At 42.2% G+C, this 20,982-nt stretch overlaps 1 protein-coding gene across 1 annotated transcript in view; it reads left to right on the plus strand.

Annotated features, from left to right (window-relative positions):
• LOC121986167 (callose synthase 3-like) overlaps positions 1-20,982 on the plus strand; it is a 126,307-nt gene that overhangs the window by 19,499 nt on the left and 85,826 nt on the right. The window contains exons 4-10 of the mRNA XM_042539991.1: positions 18,072-18,196; positions 18,273-18,366; positions 18,461-18,571; positions 18,666-18,782; positions 18,889-18,981; positions 19,092-19,183; positions 19,332-19,458. Of these exons, the coding sequence (XP_042395925.1) occupies positions 18,072-18,196; positions 18,273-18,366; positions 18,461-18,571; positions 18,666-18,782; positions 18,889-18,981; positions 19,092-19,183; positions 19,332-19,458 (759 nt within the window). The remainder of the gene's footprint in view (positions 1-18,071; positions 18,197-18,272; positions 18,367-18,460; positions 18,572-18,665; positions 18,783-18,888; positions 18,982-19,091; positions 19,184-19,331; positions 19,459-20,982) is intronic.

Below are 20,982 nucleotides of genomic sequence, written 5' to 3' on the forward strand. Positions count from 1 at the left end.
TCTCCAAATAGCAGTGCCGAGCGACCAATTGGTCCCCCTTGACTTCTCCGGCCCGGTCTTCCACCGGGAACTTGATCTTCTGGCAGTAAGTTGATACTACTGCTCGGAACTCATTGAGGGTCGGTCGGCCCAGAATGACGTTGTACGCTGAAGCGGCGTTCACCACGATGAAGTTCGTGGTCCTGGTTCTTCGAAGCGGCTCTTCGCCCAACGTGAGTTTAGACCTCGACGGGTTCTTGTACTCAAGAAATTTTATTATGGCTAGCTATTTCTTACAAGGGGAATCACACACTTCTTACAAGGGAATCACACACTTACCAGCTCAAAAGGGAATCATACACTTACAAGCTCAAACCTCTTAGTAGGACTCCGAGTAATTCTTGTCTGCCCTTCTAAGATTTTAAGGGACTCTTTTTATAGATAACAAATGAGAATATGAGATAAGATCGGGTACATGTTTTAGGCTCCATCGCATCTTAACTATATATCCTTTTTTATTATCCACTGAGTCTTATTATTGGCCTTTGTCGGCCATCACTTAAAAGAAAAACAAAAGGAATGGCTCCCCGGGGCTCAATTCCTTGCTTCCTTCATACGTAATGCTTTTGAGAATAGTGTCATGATTGTCTTTCCAAGGATGCCTTTAGTCGTGTCACTAGCATCTTGCGTTTCTTCTACTGAGTCACTGACCTGATTCAATAATTGAAGCTGCTCTTTTGGCAAAGTTACTTTATTTGCAACGTGGTGTACTATTCTTGATAATGCATCGGCCAACTCATTGTTAATACCTTCAATATGTTCAAACTTTATCTCTACCCCAGTGCCGGTGATGTGGTCGGTGAAGGCGATCCATCTGACGAGTGAAGGCTTGTTGTTTGCTGATTTATTAAAAAATTTGATAATTGCATGACAATCAGTTCTCAGGGTTACCTCCTTTTTATCCAAATAATGAATTTTCATTGCAGATAATGCTTCCATACATGCATGTATTTCTGCATCAATTGTGGATTTGATAATAGCAAACTTGCCACTGGCATATGCACATACCTTCTCAGACTTCTTGGGATCATATTTTGCAAGCTTCCATTTGCAAACGTCTCCCCATCCTTCCATACTGCAATCAGTTTCTATAATAATATAGGCATTTTCAGGAGGTAATTCAAGGTCAGGAAGAGTTTGTACCAGTGCTTTAATTTCTTTAACTATCTTCCAGTCAGATGCCTTGAAGCGCCGATCTCCGTGTGGAGAAGTCTTGGAGTATAGAGGGCCTAGTATTTTACTCAGGTTTGGGATATGTGATCTGGCATAATTTAAAATCCCAAGAAAAGATCGTAACCCTTTGAGGGTTATTAAAGATTTTTCATCAAAATCAATGATCTTCTTAATTATATGCTGCTGTAGTCTGATTCGGCGATTGCCAATTACTACTCCCAGAAATTCAATTTCTGGTTGGGTTATCTTCATTTTTGTTGGGGAAAAAATTAAGCCCTCTCTTTGGCATATATCCAGCATTTTATTTAGATGATGACAATGTTGTTCTTCATTTTCTGAGAAAATTAATATGTCGTCAATATAAACGACTAGGAAATCTTCGCATCCTTTAAAGCATTCATCCATCTTTCGTTGGAATACTGCTGGTGCGTTCTTCAGACCGAATGGCATTACCAGTCATTCATATAATCCTTGAGGGACCAAAAATGCTGTCCATGGAATTGATTCTTCCGCCATCATCACCTGATGAAAACCCGACTTCAGGTCAAACTTTGAGAAAATACAATTGTTACCAACTTTCTTCAAGATGAGATTTATCCCGGGCAAGGAATATTGATCCTTATATATATTATCATTCAGGGATTTGTAATTGAATACCATTCGCTCTTTTCCTCTTTTTTCTTGCCCAGTTACTGGATCCACCGTTGTCCCGGATTGTACAATGAAGGCCATAGTTCTGTGCCTGCTAGTACTGGGCCTAATAACCTTTAATTTTAATAAAGAATCAACATGGAATTTGTAAGAAGCTTCCATTGCAGGAGTCACATGTGTCAACGGTTTATCTTGTATTGAAATATCTGGATTAATAATATCTAAAGTGCAGAATACCTTGTTTTTTGACCAGTATTTCAAAGGATCTTCTCCAATATACCCTACTTCTTTAAGTCGTTGGAGAATAGGAGCATATTGTGTTTTAAAATTAATACCAACCAGAGCGTTTTGTGGAATAAATTCATCATATATATTAAGGTACTCATCTTCATTCATCTCAAGCTCTGGTATTGATTTGGCTGAAATAAAGACATCTGGAGAAGTATTAATTGTAGTAATCTCCTTATAGAAAGTAACTTATGATCTTTCAATTCTTAGTCCTCCTGCCATAGACTTAATAAAATTGCAACCAATTAACATTTGAATTCCATCCTTCAAATTCATTTCCAGCTGGTATGTGAAAGGAATTCGAAACTTATGAACACCGATTGTCATATACCCATTTTTCAGTTTTCTTGAAGATTCCTGTTGAGAATTAATATCAGAAAATAAAACTTTATAACTGATTTCTTCGAACGCCTCTTTTGGCAGAGCATTTTTGGATATGCAACAAGTAGTTGCTCCTGTATCCAATATTGCTTGTACTTTTGTATTGCTTACGCTTGGTATTTGTAGGATGACTTCCATATTATACAATCGGTTAATCAAAAATCTTTTAGAGGCTGAAAAAATCAATTCATGACTTGGGCCTGGGCCTGGGTCATTTCTGGTAGTTGACCCAAAAGAACCATTTCCTCTATCTGTGTCTTCCAATTCATCAACTTCTATGACGGGTGGCGTCATAATTTTTTCTAACACTAATTGCGCGATTGCACTACCATGTTCTAGAGAAAGGGTGAGTGTTGAAAAATTGTGAATAAGTAGGCATACCTCTCCCCGGAAGTCAGAATCAATAACGCCGACATTGATAGAAAAATTGAGCCGATAAGCAGCACCTGATCGAGGTGCAATGCGAGCATAATATCCTTCTGAGAATGCCAGGCTGATACCAGTCTTTGCCAAACTTTGCTGATGTGGTAGAATATGTATTTCCTCATCCAGGAAAATATCATGCCCCGCTGCTCCTTTGGTACGTCGGATTGGTAATTTGGCTGTGGAAGTTAATCTCTTTACTTTTATGAACTGTAGTTCGTCTTGCGGCGTTGTTACTACTGGTGTTCTGTCAATAACATTTCGTAAGTAAGAGGTATAATCCAGTAGTTCTTGAATTACCTTTTCCTCCTTGTGATAGGGGGGAATGACTTCATTCTTCTTGAGAGTTAATGTCTTGTTCAAGTAGAAAGGTCCACACGCTGGGCAAACTGTCATTTTACAGATTAAACAATGAATTCGCATTGTATCAGTGGTTACCAGTTTGCACAAGGTACAACAAAGATATTTGCTGTCAGTAATCACTTTATTTTCTTCCCAGTGGTGCTGACAGTTCTTCATTTTCTCGCCTACGAAAACTTGGCTTCGCCATCCACAGTTTTCTGCCCCAAGCATGTATATAGTATCTTGTATCCATGGCGTATCATCCAGTATTAGGTTGACATAACTTGGTCCAGCTTCTCCTTCTGAGAAAGAACAAATTGCTTCTGAATCTGCTTCATTAAGATCCACAGAAATAACATCATAATCAGATGGTAAATCTAATTGGTCTAAAATAGTTGCTCTAGCTATATTGCCGGTCTGCTTCTTGCAATCTCGGGCAAAATGTCCAGGTTCCCCGCAAATAAAGCATTTACACTTCTTCTGTTGATCAACTTTCTTCTTCTTGATCACCCGCACATGGGAATCATGCGGCTTTCCTTTATATGTTTTTGCCTTCCTTAACCCATATTTCTTCTGTTTGTTGTAATACCCAGGGATAGGTATTTTGCTGCAGAAAGCTAGATCCTTAACGCTCTTCTGAATAGCTGTCTTTTTGCAAATCTTTGCCAAGTATTGATAAGTGAAATGTATACGAGGAATTACACCAACCTGGTTTGCTGGATCCTTGGCCTAGAATGCTGCTTCAATCTCGTTACCTATGATAGGTGGCATTTTTCTGAACAATTTATCAGATAATTCAGTACTGATAAACATTCTTCCTGATTTAGTAGCCAGTATCTTATAATCATTTAAATAATTAAAATTGTCTTTCATGCTATGACATATCAGTCGCTCAATATCAATGTATGCTTGATCCTGCCCAACAGTAGAGCCTTGATAGGGGTCTTCTAATAAGAAAGACCTCCTGATAGCAGAAAGAATGTTCTGAGTTTCACCGGCCATCTGAATGAGGGCCTCATATTCGGCGGCAAATGCCATACGCCACTGAATTCACATTTTTTTTTCATTTTCTCCTAGTAAATTTTCAATAAATTGTATATTTTGATTATTGTCTATCCAGGTCTTCTGATTCACCAAATTATTTGTAATTGACTCCCATCGGGAAATTACTTCTGAATACTGCCCAATATCTTCTGGTAAGATTAATATTGCACCATCATTTGTTTGAGCCGAGGGTAATGTCCAGGGTTGATGATTAAACCCTCGGGGTTTGAACCTCCCATTTATGACAGGTGCCTCTACTGGTTCCGTTCTTGCATTTACCTGCGCAGGAGGATAGTTTACTTGACCCATTAAAGGTTCTTGTGGAGGATTATACCTTGAAATTGCGCTGCTGCTTGCTAAGACATTCTGATTTGTTGCTTGTTCTACCATGCTTCTTAATATAGGGTACTCTAGTGACTCTAATTGTTCAAGTATAGAGTCAGTCCCTACATGAGCTACTTCATCTGTATTCATATATGGTAGCCAGTCATTTGGTTCAGTTCCTTCTCTGGAAGTGGTGTCTTCCTGAATAGATAATTCCTGTAATCTTTTCGCAGTATTTTGTACTTCGGACCATTGCTCCTCTACTTGTTCTACTTGTTCAACAACTTGTTGCCAATAATTTTCCGATTCCTCATCGCTATCATCCCAGTGAGTTGGTAATTGATTATCCTCCTGTAAAACAGATGTAGGTGAAATAATAGGATAATCATTTTCTAAATTTTCTAACCCCAGAAAATATGCTTCCCGCTCTTCTTCATCTTCCTCAAGATAATCTTCTTCTGAAGTTCTTGGTAAATCATCAAGGTCAAAAACTGGATCTTCTTCACATGGGGTATCTTCCCAAATGCTAGGGAATACAGCTTCCGTTTCATCATCCTTGTATCATCATTATCATCATCGTCCCAGGTAGATCTAGTAGGAGGAATAAAAGGAGCAATAGGAGGTGCTGCATAATTATCATAATAATTGTACCTTCCACTTGGTTCTCCCAGAGTATCCCATCTAGGATTTGTATCTGGTTGTCCGTATTCTTCTATTAATGAGACAAATACTCCTGCAAATTCTTCTTCTCCTTCATTGCCAATTCCTTCAATATCAAAATTACTGATTCTCCTTGCTTGTGAATTTTTAACTGCTTGATAACCCTGAAAAGCCAATGAAATTGATCCATCCATTAAAGTTGAAGTTCTTACTTCTTGTGGATTTCTGACTTGAGAACTCATAGGTGGCTGCAAGATCCATCTCATCCCTTGTAATTCTGTAATCGTTCTGGGGGATGCTGCTACTGCATGGATTCCTGTACTAGCCAAATAATCTGCTATGTTCTGGACATTATATCTGAAACCAGCATAACTTGTGTTTGTTAATCTACCAATAAGCCCCCGAGTTATTAATAAATTTGACTCAGCAGAATTCCATTCTTCATATCCATGTGTTTGGATAGCTAACTCAATATGATGATAAAAATCTTCCAGACTAATCAATATATTAGGAGCAATGTAGACTAACTGTGTAGCTCCTGAAAGATCAATTTCCATCGTTCCGATGATAGACCTATCATCTCTCCATCTTGTATCCCGGAGGACTACAAGGGCATTTACCCCGGCATTCCTACGATGTAAAGCATGTACTCGGATCATAACTAGTCCAAGATGGATTAGTTGCATACCTTCTTGTCGTAGTCTGGAGTAACTTTCTTGATTGATCAAGGGAAGATTTTGCTGTGCTCCAGTGACCAGAATTCTTGTCTCAGAGTAATGCTGATATACTCTGTGTCTTGGTTCTAACCAGTTGGTTGAATAAAGGGTCTCAGCAGGGACTAATGAAGCTCGCTGCCTTTGTGATAACTCCAATTCTGCTTCTGGATTTAACTGACTCTCCAGAGTTCTTGTCCCTCTTGAGTTACTTAATTTTCGTTGTGCTTCATAACGGAGTCTAGCCATTCTTCAGTAACTTCTTATCTGATCTTCCTGTGTAGAGGTTACCGGCTCCGCTGTTTCAGTGATGCTTCTTTCAGAGATTACTAGCCTATTCCTTGTTGCCATTTAATTTTTCCTTTTCTCTTTTGTAAATCTTCAGGGGATCTTGATATACGTAAAAGGGATCCTTCTTGACTATCTTTGATTTTCCCAAAGTGAGTCCTTCCAGTTGTTTAACATGGCCCGCTACTTGTTCAGTATTACTGGAAATAGATTTTTGCAATAATTGATCAAGCTTTAGATTAATTCTGATTAGCAACTCAATTATCGTGTTATTCTGTCTATTAATATCTTTGTTTGTGGCGTCTTTTACGATAACAAAACCAGCTGTAGGTGAACTTATCTCCTCTATGTTGTTTAATGCTTCATCATAATCTTTTGTTTTTGATGTAGAGGGAAAGTTCATGAGTCTTGCCTTTTGATCTCTTGTATCACTTCTTTGACTTGCCGGATTTCGGTGATGAGTTTCCTTTAAGTCAGTTGCCGTCAAAGGTTTTTGCAAAAGTACTTCCTTTTGTAGTTGTAAAACGGCTTCTTTGATCTTCTTCTGCTCCTGTGAAACTTTTACAATTTCCAGATGACTTTGTTTCACGGATTCAAGGAGAGATTTATATTCAGAAATAGAGACTTTGGAGTGTAATAGTAATCGATCATAAATTACTCCAATATTATTTGCGATTCCTTTTAAGGATTCCTTGGTTTCTAAGTCAAGGTATTCTAGCTTCGTAGTTCTTGAGTTTTGATACCAATTTTTTACAGCTTGTTCAAATTTTTCAGACATATTTTATCAGATAAATTATGGGAAATTTCTTACCCTTCAAGCGTACCATAAAACCCTTTTTCAGATTCATTATCAGGCTACCTGCCCTTCTTTTGATCTTACTGAGGCCTTTTATGGCTCCATATAGGGTATTGATACTTTCCCGAATTTATCTTATAAAATAGTAAGAAATAGAAAACTTTACTATTAAAATTGGATCATACCTCTTGAGACCACTATGCTAGAACACCTCTGAGTTTTTAGCCAAGAAATTTCATATCCTCGCTTTGATACCAAAAAGATTTAATGAAAGACCGGCTTGAGTTTAGACCTCGACGAGTTCTTGTACTCAAGAAATTTTATTATGGCTAGCTATTTCTTACAAGGGGAATCACACACATCTTACAAGGGAATCACACACTTACAAGCTCAAAAGGGAATCACACACTTACAAGCTCAAACCTCTTAGTAGGACTCCGAGTAATGTACAAAGATATATGTGGATGTGTCATCCACTCGGCAGAGAAGCGGGATCAATGTACTGCTCATCTCTCCACAAGAAGAACGGATGCAGTTGCTCGTTCGGTTAGATTATCGGGCAACTAACAACGAAGCTGAGTACGAAGCGCTTGTAACTGGCCTACAAGCCGCCCGACATGTCGGAGCAATCAAGGTTTTAATCCACTCGGATTCTCAATTAGCCACTCAGCCGCTCAGCAGCTGACCGGAGCATTCGAGATCAACAATACGCGGCTCAGGCTTTATGTCGAAGCCTTCGAAAAGTTGAAGTCCAACTTTCGGGAGGTAATCATAGAGAAGATCCCTCGAGCAGAGAATCAAGCGGCGGATGAATTGGCTAAACTAGCAAGCTCGCTCTCCTCGATCGTTATAGCACAGCCGATCGAGCAAGTATCTTTGGTGGCGCACATCGATCAGATGGAGAGACTCACATTCCCGAATGATTGGAGGACGGCGCTGACAGAGTTTTTGCGATCGGGAGCTACATCGTCCAATCGGGAGGAGGCTTGGCTGCTCAGAACAAGGGCTAGTCGGTTCACCCTGATCGGGGATCAGTTCTACAAGAAGTCTTTTTCCAGACCTCTGCTTAAATCCGTCGGATCGGAGGACGCCGACTACATATGCGAGATGTACACCAAGGCTCCTGTGGAGGACATCCGAGCGGCCGGTCGTTAGTGAGGAAGATTCTGTTAGCCGGATATTTTTGGCCGACCTTGCAGGAAGACGCCGCTCGGACAGTGGCTACCTGCCTGTCCTGCCAGAAGTACCACAACCTCTCGCACCGACCGACTAAGGAAATGAAGGCATCTACTGTGTCTTGTTCGTTTGACTAGTAGGGCATGGACATCATAGGGACGTTCCTCATGGCAATAGGACAACGGTCGCAGTGGACTATTTTTCCAAATGGGTCGAGGCCGAACCTCTGGCAAGAATAACCGAACAGATGATCACGAAATTTATTTGGCAGCACATCATTTGTCGATTTGGCATTCCGTGGTGGCTTGTCTCGGACAATGGAAGGCAGTTCGTCGGTCGGGAACTCAAGGAATGGTGTGAAGGGTATGACATTCAACAAGCCTTCACCTCCGTAGCGTACCCTCAAAGAATAACCGAACAGATGATCACGAAATTTATTTGGCAGCACATCATTTGTCGATTCGGCATTCCGTGATGGCTTGTCTCGGACAATGGAAGACAGTTCGTCGGTCGGGAACTCAAGGAATGGTGTGAAGGGTATGATATTCAACAAGCCTTCACCTCCGTAGCGTACCCTCAAAGTAATGGACAGGTTGAAGTTGCCAATCGGGAGGTCTTGCGGATCCTGCATGCTCGGCTTGACCATGTTGGAGAGAGTCGGGTGGACGAGCTCCCTGGTGTGTTGTGGGCGATCCGCACAACTCCCAAGGAGGGGACAGGGGTCACCCCGTTTAACTTGGTGTATGGAGGTGAAGCAGTTGTCCCCGTTGAAGTGGGAGTGGAATCTGACTTGATACAGCGTTATGGCGAAGACAACGCCGAGCGGAGGCTTTTGGAGCTGGACATGGTGGATGAAGCACGCGCTAAAGCCGCTGTCTGGTTGATGGCTTACCGACAAAGAATGAGGCAGAATTATAATCGGAGGGTGATTCAGAGTTCATTCCAGGTCGGTGACCTCGTTTGGAAGAAAGTCAAGCCGGTCGACGACGTCTCCAAGTTGGAAGCCCCATGGGCCGGACCCTTCAAGGTCGTTGACAAGCTTCACTCGGGCGTATACTACCTAGAGGACGAGGATGGACGGCGACTAGAATGTCCATGGAGCGCTAACCATCTCCAGCCATATCGAGCCGGATGAGAGGTGCGCTGATGTAACTAATGTATTTTCTATATCCTTGCACCCTTTGAGTGTAGGATTGAAATCAAAAGCACGAGATTGCTAGACTTCAGGCTGAACGACAAGTCAAATCGTCGAGCGGCGACGTTAAATCCAGGTCTCCACCGACGACCTTAAACCCGAATCTTCATCAAATCGTTGAACAACGACGTTAAACCTAGGTCTCCACCAACGGTCGAGCGGCGACCTTAAAATCGAGTCATCAAACACGGTCGAGTGACGACCTTAAATCCCGGAGAAGGTAGGAACCTTGCTCGAATTTAGCAAATGGTCGACCGATGACCCGCAGGACGGCGGGATAGCCATAATTATTGCCGAACGGAAACACCCGACACAAGTAGGGGAACAAATAAATCAAAAAGAAAAGCCTCACAGAGCGGGCAAAACGTTCATTTCGTAAACAGATGCTGCCGAGCGGCAGGATTACAGTTGAGACAAAAACTCTTACAGGACTCCAGCCTACACTATATAATCAAATACATCATTAGGCTTGGAGTCGCACAGCTGACTACGGCTGATAATGTCGTCCGTTAGAGCTTCAGGGAGGTGACCGCCCGCTTTGAGCTGCTGGATGGTCCCATCAACAGCCAGCTCGAACGCTCGGACGATCCTTTGGACTACTCTTTCAGTAAATTGGTCCGAGCGGAGATACTCCTGCTTTATCACGGCAACCGGCTCGGCTCTTCCTGTTGGTAGACCGTTAGAGCCGAATGGGTGGCCTCCAGGGCATCTTCGGCCTCCTTAAGCTTCTTGTTTAGGGACTCCTCGCCAGCCGTTCAGCCTGCCCGCTCGGCGATCAGATAATCCTCGGCCTCTTTAAGCTTTTGGGTGAGCCGTCGAGCCTCCTGGTTTTCAGTTCTAGGGCGGCGATGGCTCGCTGTTTCCTCGTGGAGGCCAGCTCGAGTTTCCTGTCGTAAGTTTTCAATTGTGCCTCGATCTAGTCCAATCTACTAACCTGATCGGCCGACTTCTACTGCTCTGCCGCGAGGAGTTGTTGGACCTTTTCTAGATCGACCTGCAGCTGAGCATCTGAGGGCCCCTGGGAGGAAGAGGCGCCACCAAAAATCTTGAGCTTCTTTAGCTCTTCCTCCACAAGGGCGAGCCGCTGGCACATGACCACGCTCTCCACCAGTACTGCAAGGGAACAGAAGAATATCAACGCCGATCAGAGGAAAAGTATGAAATGATGAAATGCATACCCCGTGGCCATCTGTAGATGGCGGTTCCCAAGCGCTCCTGGCGATATAGTTGCCGCTCGGTCTCGGGCTTCCTCCCAAACATCGGCAAGTGGCCCGCGAATTATAATCTTGTATTCGGGGGCGGTCGGGCGAGCGCACTGCTCCAGATAGTCCTCCGTTGGGAGGTTGATAGTCGTCGTCACCGACCGCCGTCCACTCAGGTCCGACGAGGAGAAGATCGTTGGACCAGAGTGAACAACAGTCGACGCGTGGTTGATCTGGGATATCCGAGGCCTCCGTAGGGTTCGGGATAGGGCCAGAGACGTGATCGGTTGTGTTGGGATAGGCTCCGCCAGCAAATCAGTCAGAGATGGGGTCCGATCGGACGAGGCAACTTCCACCGTCGAGATCGCCATAGGAGAAGTGCCCTTGGCGGCACCCACGACCGTCGTGGCCGATCGGGAGATGTTTTTCGTACGACGCCTCTTAATGAGTGGCAACCCCTCATCAGAAGACTCGATGCTCTCGGTCTGAGTGGCGGGCGATGCTTCAAGAGTTGGAGGCGGGCCGACCACTTCTTCAACGCTAGCCGTCTGAACGGCGGTAGGGGTCTCCCCGCTCTTGGCTTGCGTGCCCTCATGGGAGCCGATCGGCGCTAGGTCGAGGCTTGACATTTCCTTGGCAGCCGCCGCTTCGATCTCGGCGTCCCTCAGCTTCGTCAAGTCGGCCACGTGTGCTCGCATCATGGTTTTGGCTGCAAGAGAGAGAAAGCAAATCAGTTAGACTCAAAGGAGGAGTGCCAAGAAATCTCATACCTAAGCCGTTCGGGAGCCTTGTGCGGATCGAGCTCAGTCCAAAGATATACATGACACCCTCGTGCAGTAGCCTGTGGATATCGTACTTCTGCCCGGTTAGCATGTTTGCGGAGTGAAGGTAATCAGGTCGGCTCTTGTACTTCTTCAGGTCTGGCTGAGGTGGTAGTCCGACCTGCCATTGGGTTCGAAAGCTTGGCCGCTCGGGGAGACTCATGAAGAAGTACTCTTTCCAGTATTTATTTGAAGTGGACATCTTATCAAAAAATACCAAACCGATCCAAGACTGAAAGAGATAAGTTCCCAGCTCTGATTGCTTGGGGTAGTAGAGGTAATGAAAGACTTGCGGGGCCAAAAGGGATGTTGTGCAGTCGGAATAGGACGACAACGTCGCACAGCAGACGGAAGGAGTTCGGGACGAGTTGCGGGAGAGGGACGCGGAAGTAATTACAAACTTCAATAATAAAAGGGTGAATGGGAAACCGCAGACCGACCACGAACTGGTCTCGGAACAAGCAGAAGGTGCCGGTCGGCGGGTAATTTGGCCGATCGGCCGAAGAAGCCAAAATCTCCTCATGATTATAAGGAATCTCAAAAGTGTTCCTAAGGGCTTCAGCGTCACCCTCATTGAACTTGGTCTCCATGGTGGAGTACCAGAGCCCAGGTGAAGGGTCCGACGACTGCGATGAACTGGCCATTGCCAGAGAAATTGGGAAAAAGAAAGCTCGACGGACGGAAGGAAGGAAAAACACAAAACAGACGCCGGAACAGTCGCGTGGCGGAGGAAGAACAATGGAAGATCAACGACAGAAGGGTTTGGAGAAGCTTACAGGAAAGCGTAAGAGGGCCGCAGAGAACAGTGGATCGCCGCTGAGGAGAGTAGGGTCGCCGGAGCACTGGTCGCACGAAGAGGATTGTTGATGATTGTCACGGGAAGCGCAAGAGGAAGGAGACGCGGCGGCTTTATAAGGAGGCGGCTCGACCGATCGGAGCCGTCGGATCTAGGCCACATGAACCAAGGCACGGATCCATCCGTTGAATTCAAACCGCCAAACGTCACATCAGCAGTAGTCACCTCAGCCGTGCAGCGACTATGGCGACGATACGTGGCGCGTTCCTACGGGTAGCATTTAATGGGCGCCATTATCAGGCATGGGCGCGTGCTCAGCCTTAATGGGGTTATTTACACGAATTTCAAAGAGATTCGAATGATGTCAGTTCGCGCCCACCCAGAAACGCTGAATAAGAAGATCTCTCAAGTGCAAACATCTGATCATCGAGCGACCTAGAAGTTCAGTCCTGCACGGACCGGTCGGGGTCCAACTAGCATCATGGTCGATCGGCCAACCGATCTCCAGACTACTTGTCCAGTCAGTCGGACCTGCAACCTCCTTCGACAAGACTTGAGAGGGAGGCATGTGATTCGGTGGTAAGGTGGGGCCCCGCTCGGAGGTCAGCGCCACGTGGAAGGTCAAAGTCAGGGCGGTCAACGCCCCCAGGCTAGCGTCCGACCGGGAGACTCCATCAGCCGATTGGACTAAGGAAGCGCCGGTCCGACGTTATCACAGCTCGGTCTCGCACCGAGCTTCCGACGTTTAAAGACCTAGTATCACCAAGGTAGGCGCCGACCGACAGGTCATGCGCCGAGCGGCTGGGCATATAGCAGGAGGATATCCTGATCGACCAAAGATCATATCACAGAGCGAAGCGAAAACACGACCCAGCAAGCCTAGACAGCGGAAGTAACCGAGCGGCCGCCCTGCTCGGCCCATACAGCGGAAGCAGCCGAGGGGCCATCCGCTCGGCCCACTAGCAGACAAAAGCAGGATCGACTGATATCTTCCTCGAGACCCGTGCCGTCGACAGACAGCATGGTCGGCGGCATGATCAGGCAGAGATCAGGTAGAGAATCGTATGACGGAAGCTTCCACTGTCTTTTCAGATATGCTCAAGTTATTGAGGTATGACGTCAGAGGTATTTTTTTCTGACATGTCCTTCCAGGGAATGCTTTGAGAAGCGTGCACACATCAAGAATCGTGCACGCGCGCCCCCAGGGCCCTATATAAGGAGCCCCAAGTTTCGCCGGAGGTATGCAATCTTCTTACCGTAGCTACAGTTATGTTGCTTCTTGCTCCACTTCTTTATCTTGTTGCCGGTGTCCTGACTTGAGCGTCGGAGGGCCATCGCCGGGGAACTCCTCCGCGGCTCGGCACTAACGACTTGTGGTTGCAGGTCCACGTCATTCGGAGGTCCATAAATAGTCAGTAGGAGCGCCACATCCCCAGCGTCCATCGTCTCGATTTTCGGACAGGATCAGTCAAAAAGCTGAGCGTTCTGTAAGGTGGAGTCAAATTCTTATGTGATAGTCAGAGTGTTATCTATTTGGTAAAGAATTAGGTATATTATATTGATATGAGGTTTCAGAAGATCAGAGAGCTGTGTCTGGTTCTGGAGGTGCGACACATCTGGAGAAGCAACATGGCTAAGCACGATCGTGCCTAGGAGGCACGACCCGATTATGCCTCGTCCAAGAGGTGACAGAAAACTTGAATTTCGGGGTTTTTTTTAGGTATTTTTGGTCTGAAATATCATGTAAGGATTTAGGTATTATAAATAATGGATCATTGTAACCTTATGTATGTGTTGAAAGAATTCTAATAAAACTTTGACTATTTTTGTGGAGTAAGCACGGCGCCGAACCACGGTAATCTTTCGTTTTCTCTTGTTTCTTTCTTGTTCTTGGTTTTCTTCTTGTGTTATCTTGTGTGGGATTTCTTCGTTGCCTTGTGAGCGATCCTATTCCATTTCTCCTCCTCTTCTTTTGCAATTAAAGGCGGAGAGGGAGAGAGTTGCCTGGGGTGCAACAATATCTTATACAAACTGGTACTAGAAGATCTTTTCAACAATCACTTTGTCTTTAGTTGACTCAAATGATTTTCAATCAACTCAAATCCTAAGCATTGGACTCCAACCTCTATCAATTAACTTGGATAATTTAGTTATCTTTTTGTTTATGTCTGGTTAGTGGACTCACCTAGATAAGCTTGTAATTTTTTATGAATGACTTGACTCTTTGATTCTTGGTGACTCCATTCATTTTTGTCGACTAAAATCTAGTTGTTGTTGCAAGGCTTGTTTCCCGACTGAAATTACTTTCAATTAATGAATCTGCTAGACTTTGAAGTTATTCATCAACTTTGATTCAAAACATTTATTTCTTATTGTGCACATTTCATTCACAGCTACCATGCCAATTACCTTTTAGACTTTTGCCAACGTTTCACTTTACTAAGTACATTTTAAATTTTTTGTCTTGCCAAGTTTTGTATTTTTAACCTACTTGGATATCTCCATTTACCAAATATCTAGTTAAATTTAATGAGATTTTCGTTTACCAAATGTCAAGTCAATCTCGACCAATATGGATTTTCTCTAACCTTCTCATGTTTCTGCACCTGTGCACTTGATTGAGGAACATAAATTAAATCTAATTTAAACTCTGTCAGCCATATCAAGATCAACCGCATCAATGTCCATGGTTGATTGCACTAAGAGTCATCACCTGTGACGACGAAATCATTTACACATGCTTTGACTTAGAGATAAGATTAAATAATGAATGATCATTTACATATTGAAGAATAGCTGAGCTAAGCTTGGCAAACCAAGATCTCGGAAATTGCTTAGTCTATATGAAAATTTTATTCATCTTGCACACTAATCTTGGCCATTGGCCAAAAGATACTTAGATAATCTATCTCGACTTTATAAATCTAATTGTACCATTTAACCACCAAACAAGCTTTGAGGTGGTTGATGGTGCCATAAGGAGAGCATTTAATGATGCATCTCATTTGCACCCCATGTAGGTTTCCCAAGAGGGCCATTGGTGTAGAAAGAATGCATACATCTCATCCTGCATAACCTGCCTCTATTTTCAATTTAAGAGTGCCTTTAAAATTTTTTTAGGAAGGATCTATAAGGACATGAAAGGAGTAAATACTAAGCTCAAATCTTGACAGAAAACACTATATGTGAAAAAGTTTAGGCTTAGTAGAATAAAAATAGAATATATAGAATTTGAGTTTAACAATATTAAACGTAGTAAGATAATTGTTAAGATATGAGATGATAAGTTATCTGTAACTTATAACTGAAAGCTTTAAGTATTTAAAATTATTTTTGCAAAAAGATAAAGGGGTTGACAGATATCTGACATAAATTATATAAAATACAAGGAAAGCAAAAGTATTGAAATATAGGAGAACGTTAAGTGTTCTTTGTGATTGTAAAACACTTCTAAAATTTAAAGAGAAGTTCTATAAAACGATGATTAGCCTTGCTATGATATATGAAGTTAAATGTTGGACTATGACTCAAACACATGAACAAAAGATGAGAGTTGTAGAGATGAGAATGTAAGGTTGATATGCAGACATACGAGGATGGATAAGATAAAAAATGAGAACATTAGAGAGAAACATCCCAAGTGTTTTGGAATATGTCTCTTACATTGGTCGCAATAGTTTGGAACTGACCTGCATGAGAGGGCATCTTAATGTCGCCCAGGCATAACCGAAACATACTATCAATCACGTCATAAACTTGAGATATGCTACTCTTATTTGGCCGAGCCAATGTCCATATCTCATAGCACAATACGTTAAAAAATACTCATTTTGCGGGATCAATTGACTGTGACAAGAGGATAAGAAGCTGCTCATTATTTTTTTTTTCCAAATAACTCAGATGAATTCTGGAGTATTAGTTGCTTGTGTACTGAGATGATCCAACTTCCCTAGACCCATAAATCTTACGCGAATTATGAAGGATAATTCTTTCCATTCAACTTCTCAATGGTAATCATCATGGGGTTTAAGAGGGTAGAGGGGCCCAAAACTAGAGGGCATTGGATGTGGATGAGAATGAGGTTGACATTGGGGGCTGCCTTGAAGTTTGTGCTGATTAATGCCATAGAGAATGCATTGTTGATATTGAGGTAGGGTTCCAGACTTGAAATTTTGTTCGTGGACCAAGTGGAATGGAAAAAAGGTTCAGTTCTTTTATTTGTAATGAGCTAGGACTCTGGGAGAGTTGTTAGCGTATCACCTGCGGGGACTCACCTATGCTGGCCAGTCCTAGGTAGCTTACGGAAGATATTTGAGCAATGTTGTGAACCAGGAAGTGACATGCTGATGTGCAGCTCCTACGAAAGAGACCTGAGCTTGTGTGTGGGAGTCCTGATCAAAACCAGGAGGAGATGCGGTTGGTATGTGGCTCCTGCATAAGAGATGCAATATGGAACATGAGAGTCAGGTGTCACGAACAAGAAAATTGTCACGAGTGGAAACCATGAAGAGAACGATGGTGGAAATATGCTACTACAGGGAGATATTGTGCGAAGTAAAGACTATGTGAAGAATTGCAACTTTGATGTTGTAGGGATGATGTCAAAGTTTATTGCACAAGCATCTACATGAACTTTTTTTGGCTTCGATGATGTGGGATGACATTAAAGTTTGTTGTTCAAGTGTCTGAATGATGTGGGATTATGTATTCTTTAAGCATATACAAATTCCGTTACTACAAATGAAAATTTTCTATCTGATGAGTGTAGAGTAACATCATTTTTATAAATAAATGGTACAGTGAAAGATATTTTGAGAAGAAAAATTTTGATCACATAGATATCCATTCATAACACCTCCTTCGGTGGGAATGTCATATGAATGATAGAAGCAGGTGGCCAGTGACAATGCTTGATAGTGGAGGTGATAACAATGAATCCCTCGAGGCTAAATCGGCTAGCGACAAGGCTTTACAGATAATTGTGCACGAGGCACAAATGACTTGAATGACGATGTTTCAATGGCGTTATATTGGCAATGCCTCATTGACTTGTGTGCATGTTCCTTATGTTTTTGGGGAGCTAGCATCGATGAAGAAGGCCTAGTCTTATTGTTTGGAAAAGCTAGGGAGGAACCAGGGTTGCTACTAGTGGGGCGATGCGACTACAAAGTCCAGTGAAGGGCTTGCAGAGCTCTGTTGATGGTGGAGCTAATGATTTAGAAGGCAGGGCTGTTTGCAAAAAGGGATGCAAGGCTTCACTGTGTGTATGGAGTCTCATCTGGACAGGAGATTCTTCTTGTGAAGTGGGAAGGGTTGTGCAGATTGTGATACTGAAACATGAACATGATTAGGGAATTCACATCAAGAACAAATCAGGAATTCAACTGTGATACCAATTGATGCAGCTTGAAAAATAAAACTGCAAAAAAAAAAAAAAACTCAGACTCACCCAAGAGGATATTTTTATAAACTGGATGATGATTTCAATATATGTGATCCTAACCTGTTTTATAGACTGACAACTAGGCCGACTCTTTGTAAAATATCAACTTAGTTCATTCCCAACCAAAAAAAAGTCATACAAGCTCTTCTAAGGAGAAAATATAAGCAATCTCATAAAGATTTTATTTCTAAAAAATATACTGAAGTATAATAATTGAAACAACTTAGACAACTTATTAATTCAAAGTAGGATTTTAAATCCTAACTGCGATAATGTGTTTGAGAATATTTGATAGATTATTGTCTGATATTATCAGGAAAATGATCCTACACTTGAGGGAAGAGTCCAAAGAAGTGACCCGCGAGAAATGCAGAGCTTTTACCGTGACTACCATAAGAATTCTATCCAAGCACTCCAAAGTGCAGTGGATAAAGCTGATCGGTAAGTAAGATGAAAAATTTGCTTTATTAGCTGTCTATTATGCAATTGTTTTGATGGGTTAGTTTCTTTTAACTAGTGCTCAACTTACAAAAGCATATCAAACTGCTGCTGTATTATTTGAGGTTTTAAAAGCTGTTAACCAGACACAATCTCTTGAAGTGGAACCTGAGGTAAAAAAGCCTAAATTTTGGTTATCTTGTCGTATTACTAACCTAAAAATTGATATGATTTGGACATCCCCAATAATGTTTGCAAGCAATACAGATATTGGAAACTCACAATAAAATAGAGGAAAAGACTAAGACTCTTGGCCCGTACAATATTCTTCCTTTTGACCCAGATAGTGCAAATGAAGCTATTATGTGCTATCCAGAGGTATTATCCTTACTTTCTTAGATATATTCGAATGAATTATATGTTTGGTTTTGTAAGTCTGATTTGGCATATCTGTGCTCTTTTTTAAATTTAGGTTCAAGCAGCTGTATTTGCCCTTCGAAACATAAGGGGTCTTCCATGGCCGAAGGATTGCAAGAAGAAAACTAATGCAGATCTATTAGATTGGCTTCAGATTATGTTTGGATTTCAGGTAATGATGCACCTTTGGTTACTTCTCTCTATGAGATGATGCACACTCAGTTAATTGTGCTGTGCATTATGTAACTCATGAAAAAAATATTTCTAAATTCATGCAGGAGGATAACGTCTCTAATCAAAGGGAACACTTAGTTTTATTACTTGCAAATGCTCACCTACGCCAAATTCCAAAGCCTGGCCAACAATCCAAGGTTTTTCTCTTTTCTCTGATATATTTAGAGTGCTTCCAATAGCATACATGATATAATTATATTGCCTCTGATTTTTCTTCTCACATTATTATTGTGGGTTGGTTGTTTAGTTGGATGAACGTGCCTTAACTGAAGTCATGAAGAAATTGTTTAAGAACTATAAAAAGTGGTGCAAGTTCTTGAATCGCAAGAGTAGTCTATGGTGAGGATATCTTAACCATTATGTTTTGGATCTTCTTTTTCCAGTCTCTATGCATCCAGAATAGAACTCATTAATATCAACCTTTTCACTCAAATACCATTGGACTATTCCTTATCTATATAATATTTTTAAATGGTAAATATTGCAGGTTGCCAACTATACAACAGGAAGTGCAACAACGGAAGCTATTGTATATGGGCTTGTATCTCCTTATATGGGGTGAAGCTGCAAACTTGAGATTTATGCCAGAATGTCTTTGCTACATCTATCATCATGTATGCTGTCCAAATTCATTATGTTTGTCTAATGCCAGCTGCTTGTTTCACTTTTCTGTTCATTGCAAAATGGATTTCTCTTGCACAACAAACCACACCAGTCGGTTTATTTGTAATCTGACAAACATATATCACTCCCTGATAAAAGTTTAGGTGGCGTTTGGTTAAATGATGGGAATGACTATGAGTATAAGTTTGATAGTAAGGTGTAATGGGAATAAGAATGGAAATGAAACCCACCTAGTTATATGGGTTTGGTTGATTCCCATAAATCTAGAAATCATTCCCAAATTGTCATTCCCAAACCCACAATCCAAACACCATCTTTTACTATCATTCCATTCCTTCATTCCCAAACCCATCAACCAAACACCCCCTTAGAGAGGAGAGAAAAAAAAGAGAATCTTGATCGTGAACCCTATTGTCCAAGTTGGTATAGCAGCAGCCTTTCAGCCACTTAGCTCCAGCTACATCTGCCTGCCATCCTCTCCAATTCACTGCTGCAAATCTGCAGCTGAGCCCTCTACCGATGTCTGTTTCCTGACTCTGTCACAAAGGATGGGTGCCCACTGCTGTGTCTGTGGCTGTAACCTACCGCTAGCTGTTCATATCTGCCAAGAATTTCCTTCGTGTATCTATTCAAATCTCACCTCTGCTATGCTTTTAAGCCACTATGTCTAGTGTGAAGAAGAGTTAGAAGATCACTAGGAACCTGCGGAAGAGGACACATTGTTTTGTTCTTTATTTGGTGCTTCTGTCAGAGTACTTTGCACATCTTGGACTCTCGCTGAAGCCAAACACCCTCCCTAGAAGCTTGCTTGTGCCACATGACTTTTTGACTTGCGTTGTGTGCCCTCATCTGATGTCTGTATTTCTGCCATCGCATTGACAGGGGTAGATCATTTTATGTATCTATATGGTATAAAATTTCATACCTCGCCGACCAATGTCAAAATATATTATTTTGATAAATTATCGAAACCGATACTATTTTGCATGGACAATGCCTCTTAGAATATTCTTTCATGTCAACATTTGACACTCCTTAGCATGCTACAATGCAGGTTAAGATAAACTGAGTTAATGTTGTTATTTTTTTATAGCTTGTGTCCATACAATTTAATATTAAAATCGTATCATTTTGGATGGAAAGCAAAGTCTCTATAGTTCTTTTTTTTGGTTTCATTTTCTTGATTTTCTTTCTCCTTCACTTCTAATTTGCCATAGGTACGACATGTCCGAAGCTCGGCATGATATTGAAATAATATCATTTCAATTGAAGTCTAAACTTTAGCATGACTAGAAACTTTGAACCTTGTTTACGTCTTGATTAATTGATATTGTACTTCGTTTGCTCTATTTTTTGGGTAGATGAGTTTTAGGTGGGAAATCACTCCGCAGATAGCTCTGTCAAGGCCTTTCAGTGTGTTATTAGTAAATAAGGTAGAGCTTCTCAAAAATCAAAACTCTCCTTTCCTTATGGATACCACCGGAGTAAACGCACCCTCAGAGTCTTATACTTCC

The sequence above is a fragment of the Zingiber officinale genome, chromosome 5B (assembly GCF_018446385.1).
Source record: "Zingiber officinale cultivar Zhangliang chromosome 5B, Zo_v1.1, whole genome shotgun sequence".
In the NCBI taxonomy this organism is placed as follows: domain Eukaryota; kingdom Viridiplantae; phylum Streptophyta; class Magnoliopsida; order Zingiberales; family Zingiberaceae; genus Zingiber; species Zingiber officinale.